A 17,233-nucleotide genomic window follows, 5' to 3' on the forward strand; every position below is an offset into this window, starting at 1 on the left:
TAAAAAAATGAAACGCTTTTACAAACTATTGTGTTTTTAACACTGTAATAACCGAACTGTTGGCTGTGGACTTCCTTATCTTCGTTCCCCAGTAATTACAGATATTGTTCAGTTAGTGTTTTGTTCATTTAATCATATTGCATATTTCCCCTTAATTATGTGGAATTCCTACAGATTGTGAATACTGTCTCTGCAAATATAATAAAATGGTACCATTGGTTTTGATGAATAAACTGCTCATTAAAAACAGATTTTTCACTTTCTAAAAGTTAATTAATACCTTTCAGTACTGTACAATTTTAATACATGTGAAGTTGGCTTTTGTAATATAATCTGATTATTTTGGCACATGCTTTTTGTGCTGTCTTTTAACATGTTTATTACTATCAGTGCCTTTTGAGGCCTTATTTTTCAATTGATGTGAGGAAATGAAGAAAATGTGGTTTGTTTTAAAAGAGAAAAAAAAACCCCACATTTTGGGGTGTGTGTATTTTACGGTGACCACACCAAAAGAAGGACAGGGCTCCTGTATCTTTAATGGTTGTATATAAAAGGGCATTTCAGCAGGTGTCATTTCTATGCATGCAGCACCCGGTGAAATTCCCTCTTCATCACAACAGTTAAAGCTGCAGGGCTCTGCCTAGCATTAACAGATACATGACCACCCTCTTTGCGCTAGCAGTAAACTCAACATTTGAAATGGATCTTCGGTGTTCCCTGAGGGAATAACATCTAATTTGGAACAGAAAGCCATACTACTACTACTTAGCTTTACACATTGAAATTCATTTCAGTGAACATGAAGGTCCTTTAAAAGAGAGAGAGACACAGAGAGAGAGAGAGAGAGAGAGAGACTGGGTTCCTTGGGATTTCCCCAAAATTTGTAGGTTATGTGAAAGAGCTCTAAGGACCCTCAGATTGCTGACCCTTGCTTTAAAGGATGGTTCCTATTCCAGATGCTTAATGGGAATAGATTTTACAACTTTTTTGGGTGGGTGGGTGTCATTTGCCCTCTTGGGCAGACAATTGCGAGACTGGACAAGACAGATGTCACTTGATAGCCTTTTTGACTGGTATAAATAAGACCATTATGAACAGAGCCTGCAATTTGTAAACCAGATGTCAAAGCTGTAAAGACCAACCAAATGCAACATATTGAAGACTCCCCCTCCTGGATAGTTAACATCCCATTGTCCAATGAGAAGTTCTCCATTTCCTCTCTACTCAGATGGCAAACGAAAGCCAAGAAACAAAGTATTTACATCTGTAAAAAGTCCTAACATCTGAGATGCTTCTTGCTTGACATGTCATTCCAAATCCTGTGCATTTCCTCGGGTGATATCTGATGCACCGTGATAACACGCCGATATCTACACAGGCTGTATGCCATCTTCCAGTGATTAAAGCCACTGTTTTGGAAAGGGTGGATGCCAAGCTTCCTCAGACACAGTCCCACATACACATCCTCCAGATGAAGAAGTCTAGTATGGAGGGAGGTTTTGTAAATCATCTCGGCTACATCAGCTGAAAAAATGTAGCCTGTACCTGAGCAAAATGGTGGATAGTTGCTATCGGGATACAAGTCCCTAGGCATATACCATTTGCTACGCACATCCCTTATTGGGCCTCCGTTGATCACGTAGCCAGTAAAGTACCTCCGTCTTGGCTTGGTGTTGGGTTTCAGCAATTTGTAAATAAGGTTGTCCATATTTACAAAAATGTCGCTGTCTGTTTTCATGATGTACTTGGCTTTTGAGCAAAAGGTGGCCACCCACCTCATTCCCATCAATGTTTTGAGAGTCAGGTTGTGATAGGAGTCAATGAAATCCTCCACGATAATGTCATGGAAAATCTGACTTTCTTGCTCCACCATCTGGTTTAACACGGGGTCTGTGTTCTTCCCCAGAAGAAAGAGCGTGGAAATCTTGATGCCTTTGAAGTTGTTCTCATCCCCCCACGTCTCTCGAATGGCTTGTCTGGCGTCGAAATCCTTGTGGGTTGTGCTGATGAGAATGACCAGAAAGGGGGCGTTCTTCTCGCACTTCTCCGGTTCATTTATGAGGAAATCGAAGGAATGAGGATTTATTGGTCGAGTCCTTATATTGCCAAAGGAGACGTTTTTTCTAGCCAGGGAGATGCTGTCGTAAGTCTTGTGGACTGTGTAGGACGAAGTGGGACGTGTGATACTTAGGTACCAAAGTGCACTTGCCCAACAAACAACTGTCAGGACATACAAACAAGAGACTTTTGAAGCCATTGTTCCTGGAGCAGTTCTATTCAGCAGAATGAACAATTAGCCCTCTTACCATTACCATCTCTGGGTCCTGCAGAGGCAGCATGTTAAATTTTCAAACCTTAAAGTTCGACATGGAAAAGCGACTTGGTGCTTGTTCATGGAGCTAAGTGAGAAGGTTTTAAGCCCGAACCGAGTGCCTTCTCCTGTGTGGTAGCAGCCTCCATTTCTTTAATGACATGTTATTTCTGAAAAACAAGAGCAGAAAATGATTTTTTTTTAAAAAAAGATTTTTTGATGGTGCTGCTGTATTTTGATGTTAGGATAACCTAGCTGCAAATATTATATGAAATGGTAAGTTTTGACAATGAAAGATGTTACTCTTTTGTTCAGAATGAAGTTAATGGTAACTGCATATTAATAAGTTTGGACTTGACTTGCAGGAAGCAAAGTCATTAGCTTAATCAGGAAAGGCAGTGAGGGTTCCTTGGCTCACAATCAAGTCACAGCTAGTCCAGGCCATGGTAGATAGATACAGGGTGTGGAGAAGGTGGATAGGGAGACATTTTTCTCAAAATACTAGAAACTGGGGTCATCCCATGAAGCTGATTGGTGGGAGATTCAAGACAAATAAAAGGAAGGACTTCTTCACACAGCGCATAGTTAAACTATGGAATTCACTATCACAAGATGTAGTGATGGCCACCAATTTGGATGGCTTTAAAAGGGGGTTGGATAATTTCCTGGAGGAGAAGGCGATCAATGGCCACTAGTCCTGATGCCTCTGTGCTACCTCCAGTATGCAAGGCAGTAAGCCAATATGCACCAGTTGCTGGGGAACATGGGTGGGAGGGTGCTGCCTTCAACAATATTTATTTAATTATTTTTAAATATTTATAGGGCGCCTTTCAGATCAGGAGCTCTCCCAATGCAGCATACAACATTAAAATGCATATAATAAAATTCATAATAAAAAGCGATGCAATAATAAAAGCAGGAAAAATACCACATATCAGCATAAGATAGAACCTGCAACACAACTTCACCCATAACCCAGTCTGATAAAACATAATCAGGGGAAGGCCAGAGAAGTAAGGACCTTCTTAAAAGCCTGAAGTGATGGGGTGTGGTGGACCTCTGATGGCAACTTATTCTGGAAGACTGGGGCCACCGCAGAAAAGGCCTTCACTCATGTGCCCACCCACCTAACTACCCTCAAAGATGGGCAAATGAGAAGGGAGCTCACTTGCTGATCTTAAAGTGTGGAAAGGCTGAAATGGGTGGACGTAATGTGGTCCCAAAACAACCAAGGCTTTAAAGGTCAAAACCAGGACTTTAAATTGGGCTTGGAAATATACTTGTGACCAGTATAGGCATTATGTGCTTGGATTGCCTCACCCCCACCACAGTTGGGTGGCCACATTTTCTACCAGCTGATATTTCTTTACTGTCTTCAAAGGCAGCCCCACATATAGTGCATTACTGTAGCAGAAGTCTCTCCATTTTTAACAGGAAACTGTAAAGTAGCCATCAAATTGCAGGCAAAATGTCATAATGTCATGTATGCGAAAATATCTCCTTGTGTGCATCCTTGCATCTGTCTTATCTAATATAAACAAGAGCTCCGTTTGTGTTGTGTTTTAACCTGTTGGGTGTTTTACTGTGGTTTTAATTTTTGTGAACCGCCCAGAGAGCTTCGGCTATTGGGCGGTATAAAAATGTAATAAATAAATAAATAAATAAATAAATAGATGTTTAAAAGCATGGGGGACAAAATGGGCTAATGATCATGGGGTAGACAAGTCACCTAGAACCACCTTCTGAGACCACTCCTTCGTGAAGGACCAGAACCACTTACACACTGTGCCTCCTAAACCCAGCCCAGATAAATGATCCAGAAGGACACCATGGTCAATAATATTGGAAGCCTCTGAGAGTTCCAGAAGAGGTCCAACAGGTTGCGTTCCTCACATCTATTCCTTCGTGTAAGTAATCAGTCAGGGTGACCAAGGCTGTACCCTTCCTACGACTAGGACTAAAATGTCATTAAAATGGCTCTAAATAATATAACTCAATACTGCTTTGAATTGTGAGTCCAGCATCTTGCCCAAGAATTGCAATTTTGACACAGGGTGGTAGTTAGCCAAAACCATAGGATCAAAAATTTTATTTCTTCAACAAGGACCTCAGCACTGCTTTTTTCAAAGCTGCAGGAGTCTCACCATCCCTAAAGGTTGCTTTGTCCACCTCAGAGGTCCGGTTACCCAGCCAAGTTCTGGTAGATTTCACAAACCAGCATGGACAAGGATCCAAAGAGCAAGTAGTAGACCTCAGTCCTCCAAGCAGTTTGCCCACATCCTTAGGTTGCACAAGCCAAAAGATATCCATAACATGACTAGATAGTGCACTAGCCCCATCCATCTCAAGATTCCGTCAGAACAATGGCATCCAATTCGGCATGAATACGAGCAACTTTAATCTGCAAAATGTTTAGCAAATTGCTCACAGCGGGCATTTGAGGGTTTGAGTTGTTGTATTCCAAAGCCTACACTCAAGAGGCCATTAACCACTCAAAAGAGCTCTGCTTGCAGACCTTGAGCAGATGCAATGGTGGTAGAGATTTTTTTTTTTTTGCTGCCATCATCACCACAGAATAAGATTGCAAATGGATGTTTACCTGTGTTCCATTGTATTCATTACAAGTCTTCCACCATTTGCACTCTAACATTCAACAGTCATTTCATCATCCTCAGTTTCTTGGAACACCAAGGAACTGACATGGTTCTATGACTAGGTCAAAGATGTTTGGAAGCAAGTGTTACGGGTTCGCAGAGCCTACTTTTTCTCTCTATCTGTTAATCCCTGCATCACAGGAATATAATTTAAAAGCGCGCGAGGATCCGCAATTATCACAGACTTTTCGAGAACAAAATTTACGTGGGCAGGAACATCCAACCAAAAGGAAGCCAGCCCAGGGCATGCCCCCATCATATGCCTCTGTGATGCATTCTCCACATTACATCCCCAACTTAACTCTCTGGTCTCCAATATACACAAAACATCATTTTTGTTGTGTCAGGCTCTGTTTAAATCTGCAAAAAATATCACATATGGAAGCTAAGACAATTTCCCCTTTATTAGGCTGCATAAAGCATTCCAGTACCTATTCCATTCCTCTCTAACAAACTGAACATCCACCTTATTACATCCCAAAAGACATTTCAGCTATTGTAGGTTTAGCTTTCTGTAAAGAGTCAATTAAGTCCTCTAACAGTATAGGAAGTATCAATGCACTCATTGCTGATGACCCATATCTTGGGCATGGCTAGATGGGGCGATATCCCAAGGATCGCCCCGGGATCTTCCCTGTGCATCCACATGGCGCACAGGGGATCCTGGGAGCAGGGAGGGATGATCCCCCCTTTTCCCGGGATATCACCCTACCCTTCTATCCCAACTTTTCCCATGGTCCCAGGATGATCCTGAGACTGCGGGACGTGTGGCCTGGCATCTCGTTTTTGTCCCGGCTCGTCGCAAGTAACCACGAGGAGCCAGGAACCGGGGGTGGAGTGAGGGGAGCGGGGCTATCCAGGAAGCGAATAGTACTTCTGTGTGAAGAAGTACTATCCAGGGAGGAGCAAGCTGCAAAATATCTTAATAAAAAATCCACTGTTTTATCCAGATTCTCTTCTTGCGTCAACCTGATCATTTTGTTGTGAGAAGCGTACACAATATTTCTTCCCCCTTACACGCCTCCCATTCAATATTGCAGGAAGGAACTGAACCATCATTAATCTTAAAACATTCCTTAAGTATGGAATCTATTCATGTTTTAAAATTGTCGTAATTAAGAAGCAAAATATTTCTGTGCTAAATGCCAAAAGCTTTAACAAAATTAGGCCATTTAATTCCTACATGAAACAGAGCATGAGTTGAGATAACAATTGTATCAATATGACATGGTGTCACAGTTTGAAATAGAGAAGAAGACCCATCATCATCATCATCATCATCATCATTATCTAATCAAAAACAATGTTGGTGCACAGATGAAAAAAAGGATAATCCCTTTCCACAAGATGTAGCAGGCACTATACATCTATCGAATCTATTTTTTTCAGCATTGAATGAATTAGACTGAAAATTGTGAGGGGGATTTCTCCCGTCTAAAATTAAGTCAAAATCTCATTAAAAAGAGGCCCTTGTTTATCCCAAGCTCTGGTGTCTGTGTCTTTATTCCATGCTTCCTTCTCCACTCACAAAATAAATAAATAAAATCCCCATCAATAAACAAATGGCCGTAAATAATAGCAGGCAGTTGACTAAAGCATTCATAAAACATGGCAGGTGAATCAGTCGATACCATATGCATTGCATTCACCATAGCGATTATCAAGTTAATTTGGCCACCAAAATAAGAAAGCTGGAAATTGCTCGTAATACTGATATTGGCTTATATACTGCCCTGGCTATGGGGGTGGTATATAAGTGTAATAAATAAATAAATAAATAAATATAGGTGCATTTTTATGCATTAGAATAACCATACCTTTAGCTTTCTTAGAATCACTGCTGGCATAGACTTCCCCAACCCAATCTTTGCTAAGTCTGTTCTTGTCTTCCGCTAATGAGTTACTTGTTTAAAAAAAAAAAAAAAAGCAACATCCATTTTAACTTCTTCAGTTTGGAAAGCATTTGTTTTCTCTTATTAGGAATGCCTAGTCCCCTAACATTTCAAGTAATGATGTTCAGAGAGATGGTATTTTACAAATCAGAGATAGCTCCAAATTTTTTCACATCTGAAACCACCATCCCACTCCATTACACCGTTTATCATGCCTAATAAAAATTTCACATGAACTACACTGTTTTGAAGACAACTTCCTTACACTTTAAAATGGAGACAAAAGACAGGTGGAAAGTGAATAAGGCTCGGAGTGTGGCAACAAGGGATAGGGCCTTTTCGGTGGTGGCCCCTAGACTGTGGAATAATCTCCCTGATGAGGCTCGCCTGGCGCCAAAGCTGCTATCCTTTCGGCGCCAGGTTAAGACTTTCCTCTTTGCCCAGGCATATGGCGGCACATCATAATTACCCACATGTTTAGTTTTTAATCGGTTTTTAATGCTTTATGTGTGTATGTTCTGTGTTTTAGAGTTTTAAATTTTGTATACTTGTTTTTACCTCAATTTTAGAATTTCTGTAAACCGCCCAGAGAGCCCTGGCTATGGGAGCGGTATATAAGTTTAATAAATAAAATAAAATAATAAATAAATAAATAAATAAAATACTGTAGATTCTTCTTCTTAGCTAACTCTTGAGATTTGGAGAATGTCCATTGTCAGTCCGCCACATCCTTCGTGTAATGTGGGAAGATCATTGTGTGCCGATTTTGCGTTTCCCATCTGAGTTTCCCTTCATCTCTCGCTGTTCTTAGAATAAATTCTCTCACAGTCAGTCTCGGAAATCTCACAATGAAAGGGCGTGACTCTTCAGATAACTGAGACAGAGGGGTTGAAATGTGATGTGCACGCTCAATATTTAGCTGATAATCATTTGGCAAATCCAGTAATTTGCACACGAAGGACTAATAAAAGATGAAGATTGACCTTGTTCAACCTTCTCCGGAATCCCAATAATTTGAAGGCTATAATGCGAGAATGACTCTCAAGCAGATTTACTTGAGTCTGCAACGCAGTGATAGGTTTCTGCAAGGCAGCCCACACAGAATCATGGTTGGCGATGCTATCTTCCAGCTGCGAGATTCTAGACTCTGTAGCATCTAATCTTGTGGAAATGCCATCCATCGAAGCTCATAGCAGCTTGATAGAATGTTTTATGCTTTTGAGATCCACAGCCATCATTTTAAGGAATGACATATCTTCTCCCTTGGATTCTTCTGAGATCCCTGTGGCTTCTGCATTTCGAGGAGATGAAGCTGGCACAGTATTCTCTAACCTGCCATTAAGTCAATTTAAATGCAAGTTTAGAATCACCAACATTACATTAACGAGAGGAGTGAAAAGGAGAAAAATAAGTCCCCTGTTTTCAACTGTTGTAGCGTTTAAAACAGTTTTCATGATATAATAAGGCAGAGGCGCAGGAGAAAGCCAAAACACATCCAAATACACCGTCACCTCAACTGGAGGTGAGAGGCAACAAAACATAAGAAAAAAGCAAGAATAGTTTAGGAATTGATGAGATCCAGTTAAAAGAGACAGAGGTTTGCACTGTCCATATAATTTTTATATAAAAAAGAGTGGACTGGAGAATTCATCAGTCTAGTTTGACGTCTGTGAAATATATATGTATGTGTGTTAAAATAATGCATTAAGAGAATATGAAATAGTAGGGGTGTGCAGAGTGGTTGAGGGTGGAGTTCTGCTGAGTGGGCTCTCCGTTCTGATTTCCAAAGGGAAGGGCCCCCGTCTCTTCACACCGCTGGATTACTCATCAGAAAACTGCTTCATTTTCAGAGAACTGCACTATTATCGTCAATGGGAATTAACAAAAATGCATACATCTCCATTATTTTTAAAGATAAAAAGATGAAACTTATAGAATCATAGAATAGTAGAGTTGGAAGGGGCCTATAAGGCCATCGAGTCCAACCCCCTGCTCAATGCAGAAATCCACCCTAAAGCATCCCTGACAGATGGTTGTCCAGCTGCCTCTTGAAGGCTTCTAGTGTGGGAGAGCCCACAACCTCCCTAGGTAACTGGTTCCATTGTTGTACTGCTCGAATAGTGACAAAGTTTTTCCTGATGTCCAGCCGGAATCTGACTTCCTGTAACTTGGCACCCTGGTAGCTCTTAAGTAGGGCCTTTGCCATGCCAAGTTTAAAGCAGATACCTTCATTCCTTGAGTTTTATTTTTTAAAATTCCCCCCTCAAACCATTCAGGAGGAGGGGTCACAACTGCCTCCATGAACCCCATTCCTCCCCCCCCATTCCCCCCATCCTTCTGCTTCCCCTAGTCACAGATGGGGAGAAAGCAGTTGTGGAGGGGGGCATTGTCTCCTTGCTCCAATTGCTTTTTTTGTACCCTTTATCTTTAACTGTGCTGCTCTGTGGGCTTGCGAAGGTGCCCCAGCGGCCAGTTGGCTTGCACAAGCGCCCCCTCCCACCTGTCCCAGCACACTGCGCTTGGCTCCAGTTTTTTTAAAAACACTTTTTCTCTGAAGAACCAACAGCAGCAGCAGCGGCAGAATCAGCAGCAGAGAAAATGGCATGCCTAACTTTGGGTGGTGGGTGGGAACTAGAAGAAACATCTCTCCCTCTCCCAACATGGCCAGAGCCAACAGCAAAAAAATGTGTTCTGCTTGTGCACGAGTTTTGAAAAAAATGTGTGCTGCAATACATACTCAAACTAGACAGACTGTAGAAAACACAACACAGAACTCACACTAATTATTATATATATATATATATATATATATATATATATATATATGGAGTACACACACACTATATAACTAACAGCAGGCACTGGGGGTTGAAATGTAAAATAAGGTATTGGAATAGAAAGATAAAGAGTTTTGTTTTTTTTGGTGTGTGTATATATATATATATTTACGGGGAGTAGACTGGGGCCTTAGCTAGACCTAAGGTTTATTCCGGGATTGTCCAGGGGTTATCCCTGTTCATTTAAATGACACACAGGATATATCGGGAGCAGGCAGGGACAACCCCGGGACGACCCTGGGATAAACTTTAGGTCTAGCTAAGGCCTGGGTAACAGTAAAACGCACACACTGGGGTGGGGTGCTTTGAAGCAACTTGGATTCAAACACACTGACTGCGACAGACAAACTAGGATTTTGAAGCAGGAGCTCTCTCTCTCTCTCTCTTTCAGCAGCTAGAAATGAAGCAGACAGAGCAAACTGAGACTTCTATATCTTTCTCTCGGAATGTCTCCTCCTCCTCCTCCCTTCCCAACGCTCCACGAGGAATGAGTTCCAGGGCGGGACTCATTCCTCATGGATTTTTATCATTTGCAATTCCCTCCCCCTAAGCAACGTGATTGGAGGGTGGGGGACAGGGAGGAGACTGTGGCTATTCGTTAGCCACAGATGTCAATCTCAAAACTCCCCCCTCATATCTCTTGGCGTCTTCCTAATATGGAAGTTCACACCCCTATGAAATAGTAGACTTGGCAGTAAAGGAGATCATCTGAATAGGATGAATAGGATGATAGGCCTGAATAGGAATTGTATAGATGTGAACTTCCATGACATTAAAATATTGGTGTAACTTGTTGTGTGTTTGTGTGTAACTCACCTTAACTAAAGGTTAAGTTATCTAGTGCTTAATTATACAGGTATTCATGCATGTGTATGTGTTTGCACATACAGACACACGTGTATCATGCTGGGCTGTGCCCAGGCTTTGGAATTCCCTCCTGAAGGGGGCACCTCTTCTTCTCTAATAATCTTTGATAGATAGTCAACTGCAGGAGATACAGGGGCCATTTTGTCCCCCCACTGCAACCTCCAACCACAGGCCACACTGGGAAGAAAATAAATAAATGTTAAAAATGGCTTTAACATTTATTTAATGTTAATGGAGCTCCGTCCCCTCCATGCTCCATCCACTGTGCATTAGATAGTGATTAGCCTCTGAGGTTGGGATTGCGCCCTAAAGGTGTTATGGGCCATGGCACACACCACAGCCTCCACTTCTCACCAAGCAAGGAAAGAGGAGAGTGCACATCAATATTATATAAATATGCAACCAAATGTGACTACTGTTACCTTGCTATACTAAATTTGCAAGTTGACTTGCGACTTCAACCATTTCTGGGTCATTCTACAGGTATCGTAGAATAGCTGATGCAACTAAGATATATGAAGCATACCTTCTCAGATGAAAATAGCAACCTGATTGTAACACTGTTGTTATGGAGACATGGATCACACGTTATTGAAAGCAATAGGCATTCCTGCTAAAGTTGCCAATACACAAAGTAGCTGTCCTATCTTATGCCTGAAATAGGCTTTAAATGGCAATGTATAAGACACCATCTGTTAACTTTCTTGTAAGTCAGTGCTTAATGCACACAGATTTCAGTGTTTGACCATCTGCTTTCCCAAATCTTAAAAGGTAACATTTATGGTCTGTATCCTTAAAATGTTTTGATGGCAAGTAAGGCTACACTACTATGCACATTTACCCAAGAGTAGAAAGCTTAAAGAATTGTAAATTCCAATACTAACTGACCTGATCAAAACATTGCTTCTGACCACATTTCACACTTCTTTGAATATTGTGACACCGTTTTTTGCCTGAACAAAACCTATCAACGTACATTTAAAAAATGCATATTTGAGATAAAGCATGCTTAGAAATGCATATTGTAGAAGTATTAAAGTTTCTAAAAAGTTTTAAAATTTAAAATTATAAGATGCCTTGGGGGACCATTGGGCCCCCGAAAGGTGACTCAAAAATAATTGCATAACTAAAATAAAACAGTTTAAGTGAAAATATAGTTCAGTATTTTTGTACAATTTTTTTTTAAAAAAAATCACAGACTTAATACATGAGAAATTACTTGGGCTTGAAATAGACCGATCCATCTATCCCTACTTGAGAGTAATTGCCATTGAATAAATGCCATTTTAAAAAGTGAATGTTCGTAGGATTGGGTTGTTTGCATAATTAAAAGAAAGTTCCCTCCCATAGCTGTTTGTGTTTGTCTTCATTTTCTTTCTTTTTTTAAAAGCAGCCATGCTACATTATATTGTAAGGCTTCAAGGATCTCAAACTAACAACCCTGGAAGATCCAGGAACTGTCTGTACCACCACAGAGAAGACAGCTGTTTTCCAGTGGATCACCACAGATACAAAGGAAGATGTCACATGACAATTGAAGCTAACAGAGTTCCATCTGGCCCAACAGGCCTTCAATTTTATTTTTATATTTAATGCCGTGATTCTTGGTTTTGGATTTTATTGCATAATTTTATGTGGGAAGTTGTTTTGGGTGCTATGCTTGTGGCAGACAAGAGGCACAAAAAAACCTGTATTATTTATAAAAACATTTATGGTTAAAAAAAAGTATAGGTTCTGTTTCCTTGTAAAAAGTGATAAAAAAACCATTATTGATCACCCATAATGAATTTATGTCACATTCCTTAAAGTTCAGGTTTTGGATATATGTAATTTATGAATTTTGTCTTTAAAGAACTAATTGTAAAGCAGATGCATCTTTATGCACTGGATTTTTTTAAAAAACACACACAAACACACACACACACCATTTGAGTTATTAAAAAATTAAAATGTGGGCTTTTGCTTTCATGCATGCAAATTAAAACAACAGGCAAAATCCAGCATTATTCAAGCGGACATCCATTTGTACAACAAATGTTTCCCTTTCTCTCCTCTTCCTACAGACCCCTGCATGCACCCAGATTTAACCGTTTGGAGTGGATTTGGGGTGTGCATAAGAGGGTGCAGGGGAGGGAAAATTCGATCCACCAGTGGTGTCCATTCTGCTAGGAGAAGGACACCATTGGCTGCAACCCAATGGGATAGCAAATATTTATACACTCACTTTCTAAGCTGTGAAAAAGAAGCTGACACTTCTATTATTCTAACAGAAATGTGAGTTCTCAGAGCTAGGGAATTACTTGGGGAGATTTTAATTTTTTAATATTTAACGTTTCCTTTTCTAGTAAAACAAGGAGAACTTTTTGTAATGAAACGGGGATCCCATTCATGCTAGAACATAGGTCTGTTCTTTATAGTCGATGCATCTACGGCCTTAGCTATACCTAAGGTTTATCCTGGGATCGTCCCGGGGTCATCCCTGTTCATGTAAACAGGGAGGCCTTCCAGGAGATGTTCAAACACACTCTGAACAGAAATAAATCTGCTTATATATGATGTTTTAAATTCCCCTTTTGTTCTTTACTAATAAATGCGCTTGCATGAAAATAGGATCCTTAGTTCCAAATAAAGGAATTTGGAAACTGCTGAGCTTTGTAGAAAACTTCAGAAAATCCTGATTGAAATAATTTTATTGTTAGATCATTTTGGCTCCCTGCCTCTCCCACAATATATCTAAATACATTATTTATTTATTTGTTTGTTTATTTATTGCATTTTTATACAGCCCAATAGCTGAAGTTCCCTGGGCGGTTCACAAAAATTTAACCCTCCCCCCCACCGGCAACAACAAATTAGTTTGTCACAGTTCATCTAAAGTTAATCATGACTATGTCCCACTGAAGCCAATGAAAGAAATTAGTCGTGATTCTTAAATTCCATTGCTCTAGCTGGATCAGGCAGAAATGATATGTTAAAAATGCTTATGTGCCTTCAGTTACAGTTGGAGAATTACGCTTATGATTAAATATTTCTCACCAAAATCATTGGGACTTAAAAGTCCTCAATGGTGAATGCAGGAGTAAGTCCCACTGAATTCAATGAGACTTACTCACAGGTAAGAACATTAGAAGAGCCCTGCTGGATCAGATCAAGGGTGCATCTAGTCCAGCATTCTGTTCCCATAGTGACCAACCAGCTGTCGACCAGGGACCCAGAACCAGGACACAGTGCAACAGCACCCTCCCACCCATGAGGTGATCATTGTTGGATTGTTGCCAGTGAACAAGTAGGCAATGGCGACTGCTGCTCCTCCTTCTCATCACTGCTGTTGTCTGAACCAGAGCAAGAGAGAGGTGAACAAGCAGGTTGCAATAGGGATGAGGAGAAGCAAGTTGTGTGTGTGTGGGTGTGGGTCATCAGTGGGCCCTTGTTGAGATGTGGGCCCATGGCATGTGCCTAGTCATATCTACCCTTGCCGCTGGCCCTAGTGTGCACATGTGCTTCTGAGTTTCCTTCCTGTTGACAATCACTCAGACCTCATGCAATATCACTATGGAGGGTCTGCTAACTTACATTATCGCTCTGGAAGGTGAGATGCTATTAAAAAGGGAAAGACTGAAAATCCGCGCACACATGCACTACGTTGATATACCCCTTTGGATCTTGAAGGCATTTCCCATTCTTCACATGCCATTTGTTTTTATTTGAAATGTTTGCTAATGGATACACCAGTTAGCATGCCAGGTCCGTGAACATAAAGGAAGAAAAGATGATGTATCAAGACAATGATACAGGAACAAAGGAAGTTCCCTAATACTGAATCAGATCATTGGTTCATCTAACTCTCTACTGTCTATGGCCACAGCTAGACCTAAAGTTTATCCTGAGATCATCCAGGGTTTGCCCCTGCCTGAACATTGGATACCCTGTGTGTCACCTAGATGAAAAGGTTTGACCCCTGGACGATCCAGGGATAAACCTTAGGTCTAGTTATGGCCTATATTGACTTGTGACTCTCCAGATACTGTCTCCAGATGTTGTTGCCTGCAAATTTCGTCATCCCTAACCAACTTAGCCAAGGGTGAGGGGTAATGGTAGCTGCAGTCCAGCAACACCTGGACAGCCACAAGTTGCTCACCCTGGTCTACGTGACTGGCTTACACCATCTAGCTTAGTACTGTCTGTTCTGACTGGCAGCAGCTCTTCAGGGTTTAAGGCCGCGCTCTTTCCCAGCCCTACCTAGAGATGAAAGGGCTTATATCTGGCACTTCTGCATGCAAAGCAGGTGCTCTACCGCTGAGCCACAGGGCTTCCCCTATCCACAGGCTAGTATTTTCAAAATGGAGCATTTTAAAATATGTTCTGTCCCAGGGGCACCAAATTTTGGCATTTCCCCTCCCACTGCCTTTCAAAAATCGCTTTTAGAACTTTCTCTGATTCCATGTTGTGTCATAGGTCATTCGTGATTACATCAATCACATTCTGTTATAGCAGTAACATGTAAATTGCATCCCGGTAGGGTTATAAACTGATGCAAATAACACATTTCACCTTCAGTTGCCATAGCCACTGTGATTATTTTTCAACGCTCTTGCGCTAGGCTTTCCTGCAAACTCTCTCTGCAAGCCTTCTTTCCTCTTTACCGCTATTAAATCAGTTATAGTGTTTTTCATCTAATGAAAACTGTAGAGCAGCAACAGAGAGGGACCCCCTTACGAGTCCTCAGCAACTTTCTGTTCAGGCGAGAATGTCTTTTGACGCCGTTTAACAAACTATTAGCTTCACGATAACTCTATTGACAATATTTGCCACCAGAGTCTGCTAGATTATCTCAGCAATAGCCAGTATTTCAAAGAAGCTGTTTCTCTGCTCCTTGTCTTGATCTTCACTGCATTCTTTCTTTGAACATTCATAAAAATGCTTGCGATGCAGCAACTGGGGCAGTGACTTTTAGAAGACACGACAATGGCCTTGATGATATAGGAGGCTACCTTCGCAGCAGCACAGTTTTCAATTAACTGGGGTCAGGTTGAGAAGGGCTAATACTAATGTGCAGACGACAACATCTGAAATCATACTTAGAAAGTCTAGGCTGTTAACTCACCAAAGTGGATAATGAATCATCCTCCCATAAATCAACAAGTTATCACAAGCGACAAACACTGTGAAACGTTGGCATTTACTGGGGAAAATTCTCAGAGAGTTTTCAAGTTCACCCTTCAGACTGTCTACATGTGGTTCTTCAAGTGTTTTTAGTGCTCTAGTTTCATTCCAAAATTTGGAGAAAGTCACGTTTGGAATGGTTGAGCTGGTCTAATCCAAGAAAAATGACACAATTCAATGTAGGTTAGAGGGATCCACCATCATCCCTGACCATTGGCCATGGTCGGAGCTGTAGCCCAGAACATCTAGATTGTTTTGGGATCCAGATTGCCTACCTCAGGCCCAGAAGCCAAACCAATTCCTCAGGGGTTCCCTGCCCCGTTTTCCCAAAACCACTGCTTTTTTGTTGGTTTTCTGGCTTTTGTGTTTACATAACTGTTGTTATTCTGTAATGTTTTCTTTATGTGGCCTCTGAGAGGCAATATGTAGGCTGAGTAGGGCTTGTTTTGTTACTGTCAAAGGCCTGAGGAGCTGTTGCTAACTGACGTTCTGAAGAGGGTGAGAGAGAGACAATAACTTTCAATATTTATAGATGGAACCTGAATCAGGTAAATTCAGTTCTGATTAGCTGGGGATTCTAGCTAGGTGGAAATGAGCAATTGGGAAATGGCAGTTAAGGAATTGACAGCTGAGAGGGTCCATTAGTCTGTTGATAGATAAGAAGGAGAAGGTCTGCTGGTTGGTGGGTTATGTTTAAGAAGGACTAGGAGCAACTGGAGGAGAAAGTGAATAGCTAAGCTATTCTTTCTCTGTGGGATAACTGTAAGTAGCTGGTGAAAATCAGGAATAGGAAGCAGGTGGCTGTATTATGCAAGGATGTTGCCCTAAGATCTTGCCAGAAGAAGGTTAAACCAGCAGGCAGTAAAAACCCAGATAAACTGTATAAACAGCCAGAAATACAACAGGAGGAGCTTTCAGAGTCAGAGGGAGATTGTATCCAAGAGCTAGATCTCTGTGAATGTATTTGGCTAAGGTAGAGGTGGAGGGAATTTGGCCTGAAGTAAAAGGACTAATTAAGAGGCTTGTAGCAGTAACAGTGTTTCTTGAGTTCTTAGTAATTGTCAGTGAGCAGGCTCTTGAAAACCCCAAAGTAAATATTAGTATTCCCTTATGTGCCAAATAATCCTTTAATAAATGAACTTATTTAATTGTTCATCTTGTCTCTAGTGTTGGTGGCCATTTCATGCCTATTATACAAAGCTTCTAAAGGATATTAAAGTCAGCTTGTGGGACTCTGAGTTATATTTATTTATTTATTTATTTATTTATTTATTTATTTATTACATTTTTATACCGCCCAATAGCCGAAGCTCTCTGGGCGGTTCACAAAATAGTGAACAGAGAGTGGCAGAGAGTTCCATAAACCCAGAAATATAAGAAATCCCAGTGATGGAGGAGTTCCCAATAGGTGATGGCAGTGTTGGGGAGGGAAAACGTCCCATATGCAGCATCCCCCTCCCCAATTCTAAAAGGTTGAAATGCTTCTCCAAAGGCTTAGTTACTGTAGGG

General features: G+C 41.0%; 1 protein-coding gene across 1 annotated transcript in view; it reads right to left on the reverse strand.

The window, feature by feature from the left end:
- Positions 1–609: 609 nt before the first annotated feature.
- Positions 610–17,233, reverse strand: part of B3GALT1 (beta-1,3-galactosyltransferase 1) — a 390,243-nt gene continuing 373,619 nt past the window's right edge. Inside the window, exon 5 of the mRNA XM_063116432.1 lies at positions 610–2,481. Within this exon, the coding sequence (XP_062972502.1) occupies positions 1,277–2,257 (981 nt within the window). The 5' untranslated portion in view covers positions 2,258–2,481 and the 3' untranslated portion in view covers positions 610–1,276. The remainder of the gene's footprint in view (positions 2,482–17,233) is intronic.

This window comes from Elgaria multicarinata, chromosome 2 (assembly GCF_023053635.1).
Source record: "Elgaria multicarinata webbii isolate HBS135686 ecotype San Diego chromosome 2, rElgMul1.1.pri, whole genome shotgun sequence".
Lineage (NCBI taxonomy): Eukaryota > Metazoa > Chordata > Lepidosauria > Squamata > Anguidae > Elgaria > Elgaria multicarinata.